The 12,996-nt window shown below is 48.8% G+C and overlaps 1 protein-coding gene across 29 annotated transcripts in view; it reads left to right on the forward strand.

Moving 5' to 3' along the window:
- Positions 1–12,996, forward strand: part of myo9aa (myosin IXAa) — a 68,474-nt gene that overhangs the window by 33,741 nt on the left and 21,737 nt on the right. For 23 of the 29 annotated variants that reach the window (XM_040169364.2, XM_040169371.2, XM_040169383.2 and 20 more), the window contains exons 3-14: positions 682–776; positions 862–924; positions 1,441–1,540; positions 2,759–2,812; positions 4,275–4,372; positions 4,474–4,600; positions 5,296–5,385; positions 7,526–7,642; positions 7,737–7,871; positions 10,345–10,466; positions 11,468–11,609; positions 11,972–12,167. In XM_040169364.2, the coding sequence (XP_040025298.2) occupies positions 682–776; positions 862–924; positions 1,441–1,540; positions 2,759–2,812; positions 4,275–4,372; positions 4,474–4,600; positions 5,296–5,385; positions 7,526–7,642; positions 7,737–7,871; positions 10,345–10,466; positions 11,468–11,609; positions 11,972–12,167 (1,339 nt within the window). The remainder of the gene's footprint in view (positions 1–681; positions 777–861; positions 925–1,440; positions 1,541–2,758; positions 2,813–4,274; positions 4,373–4,473; positions 4,601–5,295; positions 5,386–7,525; positions 7,643–7,736; positions 7,872–10,344; positions 10,467–11,467; positions 11,610–11,971; positions 12,168–12,996) is intronic. The other 6 variants (XM_040169401.2, XM_078085678.1, XM_078085680.1 and 3 more) reach the window with 1 other exon arrangement.

Genomic DNA, 12,996 nt, shown 5'->3' on the forward strand with positions numbered 1-12,996 from the left:
GCAAGTTCATTGCTCGGGTTCCAGTTGTTGGATTCGGGGCTGTGTGGGAGGCGGAGCGCCACCGAGACTTTCATGTAAATCGAATCCTAATCCGAGATGCAGAGACTCTCCTGTGGTTGGATTCGGGTGCGAGGACCCCCCGTTCTCCGGGTTCCTCGGGCGCGGGGCTCGGGTGCAGCTCAGGGCTGATGTGCTGAGGAATTTGTTTACTTGTGGCGGAGCTACAAATAACTGCAGGGTTTATACGGGCCCGAGGAACGACTTCCCCTCCGGGCAGCCGGACAGCATAAACAGAGCCGCGAGGGGAAATACTGGAGCGTCTTATTAAAAGCCCAACCGCTACACGTTCCACGCGGGGCCACATGGAGCCCATTAATCACAAGATTTTGCTTTTGTATCAGGCCGCTGCTCCTTTTATCCCCCACAATTAGCCCGACTCTGACTCGGATTGATCCTTAAAACCACGTTATTAATCATCCGCCTCGGACTGACGAGGTCAAACGATCCGTGTGCTCGGCTCAAACAAGCAAACCATCCACACTTGAAGAACCCGCCCCAGAACCCGACCTCCAACCCGCGTGCGTGTGTGTGTGTGCGATACGGCATGTGTGGGCTATTCCTGTTTGTGTGTTTTGTGTTCTGTATTTGTCTCAAGCACGTGTTCCCATCTTTCCCCTGCAGGCTTTTGGGAACGCGAAGACGGCGCACAACAACAACTCGAGTCGCTTCGGCAAGTTCATCCAGGTGAACTACCAGGAGAGCGGAACTGTGAGAGGGTGAGAAACGAGGCCTAGCAGGAACCAGACGGAAAGAAGAAAAGGGACGAACGTTAACAAATGTATGCTGTGACCTTCTTCCCAGAGCGTATGTGGAGAAATACCTGCTGGAGAAGTCCAGGCTGGTGTATCAGGAGCACAATGAGCGGTGAGCACATCACAATCAGGGAAACACAGATGTGTGCGACTCAGAAGTCGACCTCACCACGGGGGGGCTCACAGTGGGCCGTTAGCCACCTCTTGGTGACATGGATTGCTTGAGCGTGTGTGTGTGTGTGTGTGTGTGTGCGCTGCACACGTTTGGGAGATGCTCTCAGGGGAAAAACATTGCACAGAAACAAACACACACAAGCCAAACATGCGGCCGAAGCTTTCATGGTTCCTTTTTTAAGCCGCTTGCTTTTGTCTTTGCAACGTCGGAGGTTTTACTGCCCCCAACAGATCAGTTCACGAGAGGTTCCCTCAGACTGTAACCACTTTTGCTACAAATCAGCTCGTTAACTGTGAGGTTATAAACATTCTGAAAAGGATAAAGTTAACATTCAAAGTTAAGGCATTTTAAAATGAACATTTCATTTATTATTCGGTAACGACATCATAAGGATTGGTGAGCGGCGAGGCCTTTGCACTAACTTTAAATGGAAATTTCCCTTTTTGTTTCCAGAAACTACCACGTGTTCTACTACCTGCTGGCAGGAGCGAGTGACGAAGAGAGGGAAGCCTTTCACCTGATGAAGCCCGAGGAATACCATTACCTCAGCCAGGTGGGCCCCTCGCGTCCAGACGCACAAAAACCAACCGATCCGTCCGGTTTGGGTCTCTCCCGCTGGCCGATCTGCGTCTTCCTCCTCGTTTGTCCCGCGACCGGTGGTTCGATCCCAGCATCCCCTCTCTCCCTCATGCACATGGAGCTGTCTAATCTCTGCACACGGGTTTTTATTTCAAACCGGTTTGAGTTTAGTTGATTCTGTATTCATTTGTATTTTGTTGGCGTAATTATATCTCACGTGCGTGTGTGTGTGTGTGTGTGTGTGTGTGTGTGTGTGTGTGTTACCCACGGCGAAGAACAGGTTTCGCATAACTGTAAAACAAAGCCACAATGAGCAAACCAGCGCACGCATTAAATGCACGGAATGCGGATGTTGTGTAAGACTTGTTGCGCCGCTTCGCTTCCCGCGCGGTGACAGCCGAGGACCGGCTGCCCTGCTGAATGTGTCACGCCTACGTGAAGGATGTAGCCGTCCAGGGAATTCCTTCCATTCCCGCCGGCCACCAACACACACACGCGTGCAAACACGCACGCGGACATGGCGACGCGCACGCATTCTTCCCCCCCCCTCTGTTCTCGTTCTAACCATCCCTTGTGTTTCTCTGTTCTGAGAAAGAGAACCACGCTCTGCTGTCTCTGCTGTCCACGATGAGTGGTATTTGCATCTGTCATTCAACCACACATGTACATTATGAAAGCCAGCTGCGGGTTTTCTAGAGTCCTCATTTTGAGGAATCTGGTTTATCTAAATTGTAAATGAAAAGTAATTTCAGAGACTCTTTCAATTTGTCTTATTTTTAATGAGAAAAGCTCTTTTAAGGTGGTGCATTTAGGGACACCCATCATTTAAAAAACGGTTCCTGCTCACAAACTGGAACATCACGCGAGGAGGTTGTTCACTGCGGAACATCTCACATCTCGAGTGAGTTCAAGTGACTGGATGTGTTTAATCATGTGGTCATGTTCTATTCCCTGTGAATATTCTCTCTTCCTCCCGTGTCCTCGCGCTCCGACTGCGTTCCCTTGATATCTGTCCGCCTGTTGTTAACAAATAAGAGCTGCCGCGTTTCGGCCGTCGCCTTTTCGTCCCGACGGCTCGCTGTTGGTGTGCAGGTTGACGTGTGCGTGCGTGCGTGCGTGTGTGTGTGTTCATTGACTGCTGCTGTCTAACCTGCCCACCGCCCCCCTGTAAACTCTGCCTTAACATTTCCAGATGACAAAGTCCACCCAGCAGCTGCGCTGGGACAGTAACTGTGAGAGTGAAGCGGTCAGTATCTGTGTGTCCCCACGCGCTGAAACCCTCAGCAAGTAGATGTCTGTGGTCACCTGAGCATCTGCCACTCGAGCCTCACCCCTCACCCGCCTCACCCGCCCCATTCCCTCTCATGCACAAGTTGCACCCTCGCTTCCCTCCTCCCACTCCTGCTGATTGTGGTGCTTCTTGGGATATTTCCTGGTTTGGTTTTGGTGTATTTGTTCCCCCCTCCCTCAGTTAAGTTGGGCTCTCTAGTCACATCCTGTAGTCGCCTTTTGTTGCTGTAACCCGTTTGACTTCTTTGATCAGTGACCGGTTTCCCGTAGCAACAGTCCCCATCGCTCGGCGGTCGGCGGCCGGGCCGCAGTGCGTTTACGTTCCCCCGAGTTACGTCTACGTTGTGGCTTATTAAGACACACCTTCACCTCTCAGTCGCTGGCTCAGATTCAAATCGCACTCTGCAGCGGGAAGACGGTGATGTCAATGATCAGAGAAGTCATGTGTGATTTGTGTTGGAATTAATGGTTAAAGTAGCAATCTATCATTTTTATTGCTTTTATATATGATTCACAAAACATTTACATCATCTGGAATCGACACATTGTTACTCCACATACAGATCTGGGTTATAACAACATTTTCGTTGAATAAATACAGATTTTGCTGCTCTAGAAATGTAACACCGGAGTCAACGGGTGAGTGAAGGCACAGAGCGACGAGTCTCGTGTTAGAACGGTTTTCCTTTTGCGGCGGTATTTGATAATTATGGCAGCCATATTGGAATGGGCCCATAAAGCATAGAGCAGGGCTCACGGTACGGGGGGGGGGGGGGGGGGGGGGCTTGTGCAGTGGAGACCTGCACAATTATGCAGCAGCGACATAAAAGCATGTGGGGGAAAGCTCTTTCAGAAAAGATCCAGATCCATCCAGGATTTTACCGCTGCTCACGTGCATTTGTTTTTAAAACACTACTCCGGCTGCTTCGTTTCATCTTCACGTTTATCACATGTGCATGCGAGGGCCGGCCTGCACGCATCACTGCCGCTGCGTCAGAACAGCACTCCCTCACTGCTCCATCAGCGTCGCTCCCCGACACGTGAGCGGCCCCAAACCTCGGCTCCTGTTTTTAACCGGCTCGCCAATATTCTGTGGATTGGTTTAAAAGGGGATTTTCCACCACATGAGCAGAACCTGCACCACCAGACTGGAGGGTTTGACCCCCGAGCCTCTTAATGATAGCTTGTTGCAGCGTGAGTCATTCATTCCGTCTGCTTCGGGACACTTTTTTTTTTTTTTTTTTTGCATCAGCCGCCAAGTAAACAAAAAATTTGTCGGATTCGTGTCCGACGTGTTTGTGTCAGCGGCCTTTAAGTCCTCCATCAGCTCGTTTGGCTTTCAGTCGCAACAGCTTTTGTAAACTTGGTGACACCTGGTTGCTGCTTTTTTTTTTTCTTTCTACTTTTGGTTTCTGCAGGACTGCTTCACAGTGGAAGGAGAAGACCTGAAGCATGACTTTGAGAGGCTTCAGCTGGCCATGGAGATGGTGGGCTTTCTTCCCTCCACGCGCAAGAAGTTAGTGACACGTTTCCATCCGTATTTCAATCATATGTCCCCCTGATGACATGAGAGGTTTCTGCCCGTTAAGAGCACCGGTGACCTCTTGCCGTTTGCAGGATCTTCTGCCTGCTGTCGGCCATCCTCCACCTGGGGAACATCCGCTACAAGAAGAAAGCCTACAGGGACGACTCCATCGACATCTGCAACCCAGAGGTGCTGCCCGTCGTCTCCGAGCTGCTGGAGGTACGGCAAAAATAGAATTTGAAAACTGTTTTATGTTTTTAAAACACAATGTTCCTGGTCTTGGTTCAGGTGTTCGAGTGTGTTCCTGGTGCGAGCGTCTTTTTTTGTTTTTTTTATTGCCAAACAGTCCAGCTATGACGTGGATTAAAATGGAATAAAAGCCAGTCGCTCTGGTTTAAACATGTTAACAAAAGACCTCTGTGACGTCACACAGACAAACTGTCCTCAAACAGTCTGACATTAACGTTACACAGTACGTAACATGTGCAATCTGTGTGTTACCGTGTTACTGGGAAGCTAAAGTTGAACCTAAATTTGCTTCGTAGCTTGAAGTAGTCAATGTTAAAATTACACAAGTGACGGTTTGATGTCCTCGTCCCAGAAATGTGGTTAAACTTGTCTTACATCACCGCTGTCTGTGGATCATTTGCCGTTTGTTGTTGCCGGTGTGGATTTTCTTTAAGCTGTCAACCTGCAGACACACACTTATGTAAACTTACGCTGTTGAAGAAGAAAGGCAACCCAAGTGGAAAGTGTCAGATATCAGAACTCTAAATGAGCATCCAGGATTCTGTGGTCGCATCACGTACCGTCAACAGCACTTTGGGTGAAAAGCAGACACCCAAGTGCAGTGAATGAAATGACGGGTTATCGTGTTTTAAGTGGAGATTATCTCTCGCTCTCTCGCTCATCAGGTCAAAGAGGAGATGCTGTTTGAAGCGCTGACGACGCGGAAGACGGTGACGGTGGGCGAGCGGCTGATTGTTCCCTACAAGCTCTCAGAGGTGAGACTCTCCTCCCGGTAAAGCACCAAAGCGCACGTTAAGGTCGGCTCCATCAACGCGGCAGATACCGGGGAGAAAAAACCCCCGGCAACGTTTAAATGACCCCGACGGTGAGAGAAAAAAAGGAGGAAACGTTGAGCGGGTAAAGCTGAGCGTGGTGATACTTAACGTTCTGATTCCAGAGGAAGGAGGAGGAGGAGGAGGAAGATTCATGGATCAGTGTGTGGTTACTGGGACGTTGCATTCAACCCAGAGATTGAGGAGGGTGACTGAGCCTTTCTGAAAGGTCTCCTGCTGCTCTCTCAGTCCGTGGCCACACACACACACACACACACACACACACACACACACACACACACACACACACACACACACACACACACACGCGCGCGAGTCCTCCCGCCGCCGTCTGCAGGAGGACAGCGTGGACGCACGCCGCAACGCGCCAGGCCGCTCGGATGGAGACGCGCGCTCTTTTCAAGTTCTCACGATGCCTCCCAATATTTCACGTTCAATGGATGCCATGTGTTAAACCGTTTCGTCTTCTGTTTTTTTTCCAGCGTGAATACGGCAGCATTTGACCACAAAGTCTCGCACATCCGAGGCCTAATGGCCTGTGGGATATTTAGGGGGCTTTTCCGATGCACAAACACCGGTTGTTTTGGTAGCTCACTGGGTGGTCTCTGTGTAAATATTCCTTTCAACAGTCACAACAATCTCACTGGCTGAAATCATACACTCAAAGGCCCTCGAAGAAATCTCAGCGTCTGGGTGATGGCTTTTAGAGTTTTAAAGCCGGTTCAGTCCGAGCGCTTTTAGTGCAACTTCCTCTGAATAATGAAACGCTCTGGGGTCATCCGGGGTCATCTGGGGTCAGTACGTACGGGGCTCAAAAGAAATGTCCTTCCCGACTCGTGGAGGGGACGTTCGGTTTGAGGTTAGCGAAAAATAGCCCAGTTAATTATTTAGGCCACTTCAGGGGCTTGTTTGGTTTCTGGACGCTCCGGCTCACCTTTGCTGCAGCGAGGTCACATTTTTCCAGCGGATCCGAGAATCCCCTAATAATTTGACGAGGAAGCTTTGGTCCTGTAATCTCCCTCTTTATGTTTATGTTCAGCCTATTGAATCTAATAGCTAATAATAATTAAAATAATGCATGACTTGTATCGTCCTGCAGCTTCGCCCCCCCCCGTTGCATCACACTGCCCGTGTCGCCCTCGTGCACCTGCAGTTTAATAACCTGCGCCAGCTTGTTCGGGCCTTCTGGGCCAAACTTTCAGTCCAGAATGTCAACGCAGGGGACTTGTTTGGGTAGCAGACTTGTCCGGTTGGTCCTGTTGATCTCATTTCTACCTTTCAGGGCCCATCATGTGTTTTTTCCAGTCGGAGCTGCAGCGGCGGCTAGACGTCCAGAGCAGATGTGATTTACACTCAAACCATAAAGGACCGTTTAGGGAGGAGAAATGCAACCGTCTGCACATCTTGACTTCTTTTTAAATAATCTTCTTCAAACCGAGCCAGTGTTCTCTGAGACAGTTTGACCTTAATATGAAGCCATTTTGCTTTGAATATTTAAACCCTGTATCTTGGACCTGGATAAAAGTGCCGAGCTCTAATGCACGATACAGATGTGAGCAGCACTGTGAGCGAGCAGGTGACTGATGTCAAACCTCTGGTTCTAATGGGCTCTAATGGGCATCGTAAACTTCACTTGGACATTTGGGGGAGTAACGCTTGTTCGCTTTCTTCCTGACTGTTAGATAACGAGATTGATACAACTGTGTGTGTTAAACTAGGAGCCTGTCAGCTTGGTTTCGGATAAAGATCAAAAAACAAAATAAGCTTAGCTGTCTGCAAAAGATACACTGTCCACCGTCCAACAGCAATGCAGCTCACTGTGCTACTCAACGTGGGATGAATCCATGTAGGAAAACAACATAGAGGCAAAGAGCACCACACTAGAATTGAGCGTATTTGGGTATAAAAAGGAAAACCGTCATTGTCTGTCGAGCAGCTCCTGAATTATACGCGCTGAAGTCCGAAGGTTTGATTTCGCTGGCGTTAATCGAGCGTTGCCAGCTGAGATATCGCCGTTTGGAAGTGAGGCTATAAAGACGCGCTGTGCGGGTTTTGTGTGCAGGCCGGTACGGTGAGAGACTCCATGGCCAAGTCCCTCTACAGCGCTTTGTTCGACTGGATCGTCTTCAGGATCAACCACGCGCTGCTCAACATCAGGGACCTGGAGGAGACCACCAAGGTGGGCCGTCGCCGACCTCTTCGCGGCACGCTGAGTATCAAAGACTGCTGACTTTATTTTTTTAAATGTGCTTTTGTGCGTTTGTCCGCCTCAGATCTTGTCCATCGGGGTGCTCGACATCTTCGGGTTCGAGGACTACGAGAACAACAGCTTCGAGCAGTTCTGCATCAACTTCGCCAACGAGCGCCTGCAGCACTACTTCAACCAGCACATCTTCAAGCTCGAACAAGTAAGACGCCTCTTTAACGCCCCAACGAGGCCGCTGGGCCGCGGCCCGTTTCGGGGGATGCGGCGGGTCGCCATCGGGTGAGCGGACTCGCTTCAAAGGGGGCTTTTCAGAGTCGCGAGCCGGGAGATTTGCGGGCGTGTCAAAACTTTGCGTTTACCTTTGAGACCGACGTGCCCCGACGTGTTTGATGGGCTGTTTGTGGATAACGCCGAGGGGAGGAGGGGGTGCTGGGGGGTAGGGGGGGGGGGGGGTCCTCCACAAAGGCAGTTGTTCACAAAATCCCGTCCGGCCCTCATGTCATGAATATGTGAGGATGTGGTTTGCTGGTGTGCAGTCTGAGACTTCAAAGGCTTCTGTGTCTTTGGGGGTTGAAGACGAGTGAAATGCAGCATTAAGGACGACTCAGATTTGCTTTTGTTTGTTTGATTTTCACAAGATCTGATGGTTTCTGGCGGTTTAAGCCTGAGAGTTCAAGTCTAAAGAAAACCGGTTGCGTGTTTCAATGCAACCTCTGCAGAGAAAAAGACCCCCGCGGCTCTTTTCCTACTCGGTTGATTAGTTGAATTATCAACGCTTGTCGCACAAGATTAAAAGTGTTTGTTTTGTGATTCTGTGTTGACACATCTGTCGATTAGTCGACATAATCTTATGAATCACTAACATGTATTAAAGAGAGACAGTGAGCATCCTCACTGTGCACATAGAGTCTGTGTGCAGCGTGACCTGATTCTGCAGCTCACCCCCCCCCCCCCCTCCCTTCCTCATTTTCCATATATTTACCCCTAAAACTCCCAAAAATGTGTTCCGCTATTGATTTCTTTGGTTTCCCGAGGGTCAAACTGCCCCTACATTCACACGAGAATAAAACCTTTAATCCTTAAACAAAACCATCTTGATTTGGTGTTACTGTGATATTATGACCTTAAACATTTAAACCACACTGGGGGAGCTCATGGCTTCCTGACGCTCACACACACGTTACTGCGCATGGAAGAATCCATGCGCACAACCGAGGCGGCCTGAAAGCCTCTAAAATGATTCGAGCAGGAGAAGCGGACCGCGAGCTGTCGCAGCTTCACGTCCACAGCAACGTACGCAGTGAGCGCTACGTTAAAGGGGAATAGCTCTCATTTCTCCTTTATTTTTGTCTATTTTCCAAACTTTTCCAACAACCTCTCGGCCAGTTATTACATTTGCTGAAAGACGGAGCGGAAGAAGAGATTGTTGATGCATGATTATATTTATACTACAATTCTACATTATAATCACGCGATAAGTTACAGTCAGTACAGACAAAGGCATCGAATGGCTTATCGTGAGTTACATGATTTATATGGACAAATTGATTAAACGCATTTGGCACAAACTGAAGACAACTGGTAGGAAGACGTGGTGTCGCAGCGCCTGTTGAGTGACGTCGAGGGGGCAGGTACCCGCAGCCCGTGGAATAGAATCCAATCCCAAACCACAGCCCAGTGATCACTGGGGGCTTGAGTCAGCGCCCATCTGACACAAATTGAATGTTACAAGGCTCACGAACGCGCTTCCCAGAGCCGTCGCCGGTTGGGTTGTATTGCACAGGTGTCGCTGTTATAGTTTCCACTGTGTGTGTGTGTGTGTGTGTGTGTGTGTGTGTGTGTGTGGAGTGTTTACAGGATGAAAAGACGGACCTGTTCTTCAGCTTTGCCTTTTCCTCACCCACCTGGTTTCGCAGCCAGACGTTAAAACAAGAACAACCGAATAAAACAAGAATTCACTTACACTTATTTTATCTTCTGTATTAATAGTTTCTTATTAAGAAAACCCGGCAACACAAACTACAAACCACTGCGAGAGACGAAGAACGTGTCACAGAATGTTTCTCTCAAACATCTTAATGAAGCATCCAACATGTTTGTGGCTACCGAAGTAAAGGAATTCCTCTCTGCTCAATCGTTTTGTTTTATTTCACCAAATCCTGAAGAAGAGGAGGATCTTTCCTTCTCGTCTGTCCGCTTTATTGTCTTCGGGTCGTCGGGTAAGCGACATTAATTAACAGCCTTCAGACTCCGTGGCAGGAAGGGGAGAGACGGGACAAAAGGGGATTCCAGTGATTTGTATCCGACCTCCCCTGGATTAATGCCTTTATTGGTTAAATCTCTTTCCCAGGGACACAGGAAAATACCAATTATTGGGAAGCGTAGATGATAAATGCTCTGAATGCTTCTCTCGTTATTAAAACGAGTTGCCAGGAAAAGATCTGAAGGTGGTTTTATTGGACGCAGAGATGACATGAAAGCAGGACTACAAACAACATTGTCGCTTTGATTGAAAATTGAAAGACCACATGATAGAAGTAGAATACAAAATGCACGCTACACATGTTGCACATCCTTTATTTCTGTTTTCCGAACCGCTTAAAACCACACAAAGCGCGGTCTACACGTCCTATTACCGACGGCCGGGCCTCTGTGTGCGTTGCGTGTCCCTGCAGGAGGAGTACAGGGCGGAGGGCATCAGCTGGCGAAACATCGACTACATCGACAACACGGGCTGCATCAACCTGATCAGCAAGAAGCCCACGGCCCTGTTCCACCTCCTGGACGAGGAGTGCAAGTGAGTCCTTCGATGCACCTCCGACTTCGGGGGGGGGCCAGAGACACTATTCCGTCCGTCAGCTCCTTCCTCAGTGTTTATGCCCCCTAGTGGCCAACAGGAGAAAGCTCAGGGCATCACGACCAGATACAACTGTGCTATTGTTGGCGTTTGTAGAGCGAGACGCAGAGCGGTGAAGTCATCTCAGCAATGCTTTAGAGGCTTTTATTCAAGTGGCAAATACAACTTTGCTGTTTGCTTTTATCACCACGTTGTCGACAAACATTCGCAATAACAGCAGAAGGCGAAGGACAAATCAGCTCTTAGTTGTTTTCTTAGTTGTAACGGTTCTGCACACAATGGGAACGTGGTCCCATAACAATAAGTGCATTTGCATTGAGCGTTCATGCATTTCTGGCGGTATAACCGTATTAACTCTGTGGAGGATCACGTTCCCTAGAATGTAAATTGGATCCTTTCAGCTTCACAACTGTAATGGGGCTATTTTTACTAACAGTATTTCCTCCTTGAATTTTCCCTCTTCTAAACTTGGACACTGAATCAAATTCCTCCCACTTTGAAAAGCTGGAGAGCACTGAGTCCTCGGCTGTGCAGTTTCCCCCCGTACCAAACGCCCCCGGTGCCTCATTCTTCCCCTCTTCTCTTTCTGTAAGCGGCTGATTTTCTGCATAATCGCTGGCTCTCGATATTAACGGTCTGTGGGCCGGGGGGGGGGGGATCAGAGCCGGGATCAGCTTAAAGCTACAAGCCACAAACTGTAGTGTCAGTGGGCGAAATGCACAAACTGATCAAATAACTTAACATGTCTTTGGTTATGGCTGCTATAAAAAAGTGACGTGGAAAAAGCAATACCCTTAATTCACGATGCTCTTTGTGGACGACGAGACAACAAGCGTGATTTATCGAGGCGCAGTTCAGAGCTTTGTCCCGCTCTCTTTTCTTCGTGTACTTTCACATTAAAAAAGCAAATGTAAAAACCCCAAACTCCTTCTTTTCCTCAGTTTCCCTCAAGCCACCAACCAGACGCTGTTGGATAAATTCAAGCGGCAGCACGAGGGGAACAGCTACATCGAGTTCCCCGCTGTCATGGAGCCCGCCTTCATCATCCGACACTATGCCGGCAAGGTCAAGTACGGGGTCAAGGTCAGTCGGACCCCCCCCTGACCCCCACCCTCCTCCACAATGAGTCACTAATTAAAAGGACGAGAACGAGAAGCTTTTGGCTCGTACAGATGTTTTTCAGCTAAATGTAGCTGTCTTGTTATTAATACGTTGTTATGTATTTATTACGCTTCATTGCTCGCACATGTTTTTTTTTTTTTGTTTAATGTCAAATGATGTCATTTGAGCCATTATTGATGCTCCTCTGCTGTTGTTTGTTTGATTCTCAGCTGCTTCTGAAGAGCGTCTTTCTTTCACGTTTTCTCTGGACGTCTGTCAATGTGCCGATGCCGGGAAGCTCCATTAAAGTCCTCGTGTCTCTTTTTTTTAAATCGCCCTCGCAGGACTTCAGGGAGAAGAACACGGACCACATGCGTCCGGACATCGTCGCCTTGCTGAAGAGCAGCAAGAACGCCTTCATCTGCGGCCTGATGGGCATCGACCCGTCGGCCACCTTCCGCTGGGCGGTGCTCCGAGCCTACTTCAGGGCCCTGGTGGCCTTCAGGGAGGCCGGGAAGAGACACACGCAGAAGAAGACCGGTGAGCTGCCACGTGAACGGAGAACTCCATTGATAGTAGATAGCTTGTGTTGAGATAGTTTCCTTTTTGCTTAAATGATTCATTCAAAGCGGCAATTTTCTACGAATAAATAAATGTGTGATAATCCCCATTGTGTCACAACATCTTTTAAGAAAGAGCGAAGCGGCACAGCGCTTTGATTCCACTGAATGGCGTGTGAGCATCGCAGGTTATTTGTGGTACAGCGAGTCAAATTGGTAAAACCATTTCTTAGAAAGATTCTTAATACAATGAGCTTGTGATAAAAGCGTTTATTTCTGTGTGCACACATGCCACACAGTTGCAACGTAGTCCGCTCGGTTCCTCGTAGTTTGCCTTCGCGCTGCCGTACTTTGTGTTTCAGTAGAGACCGTCGGGTCGTGCGTGTGCGTGTGTGTGTGTGTCTGCGTAGTGCCGACGTGTATTCTACCGCAGCTCCGGCTCTTTGTGTCTCTCAGCTTTGGCTTCCTACGAATGCCGTCTCCTCCCGTAGATCGATGTGCTGTAGACGTTGGCGCCAGATGTTTTTCTCTGCGCTCCCTTCGTATGAACCGGACTCTGCTCCTTCCCACTCATTGGGTTCTATATGTAGACGTTCCCATGTGAAGATAGGAGCTGTGCGTGTGTCTCTTGCTTACCCTTCGATATCTTTTAGAAATCCTTCTAACTGACCTTTAAGGATATTGAAAGCTGTCACATTTCTGCAAAATGTGTTTTGGACCAATTCATTTTTTTTTCACATTATCACCAAGTTGAAAGTAAAATGACCTTTTTGTAAGTAGCCCCACCTTGTCAAAGAGCACAAGGAGTT

Source organism: Gasterosteus aculeatus, chromosome 12 (genome assembly GCF_964276395.1).
Source record: "Gasterosteus aculeatus chromosome 12, fGasAcu3.hap1.1, whole genome shotgun sequence".
In the NCBI taxonomy this organism is placed as follows: Eukaryota; Metazoa; Chordata; class Actinopteri; order Perciformes; family Gasterosteidae; genus Gasterosteus; species Gasterosteus aculeatus.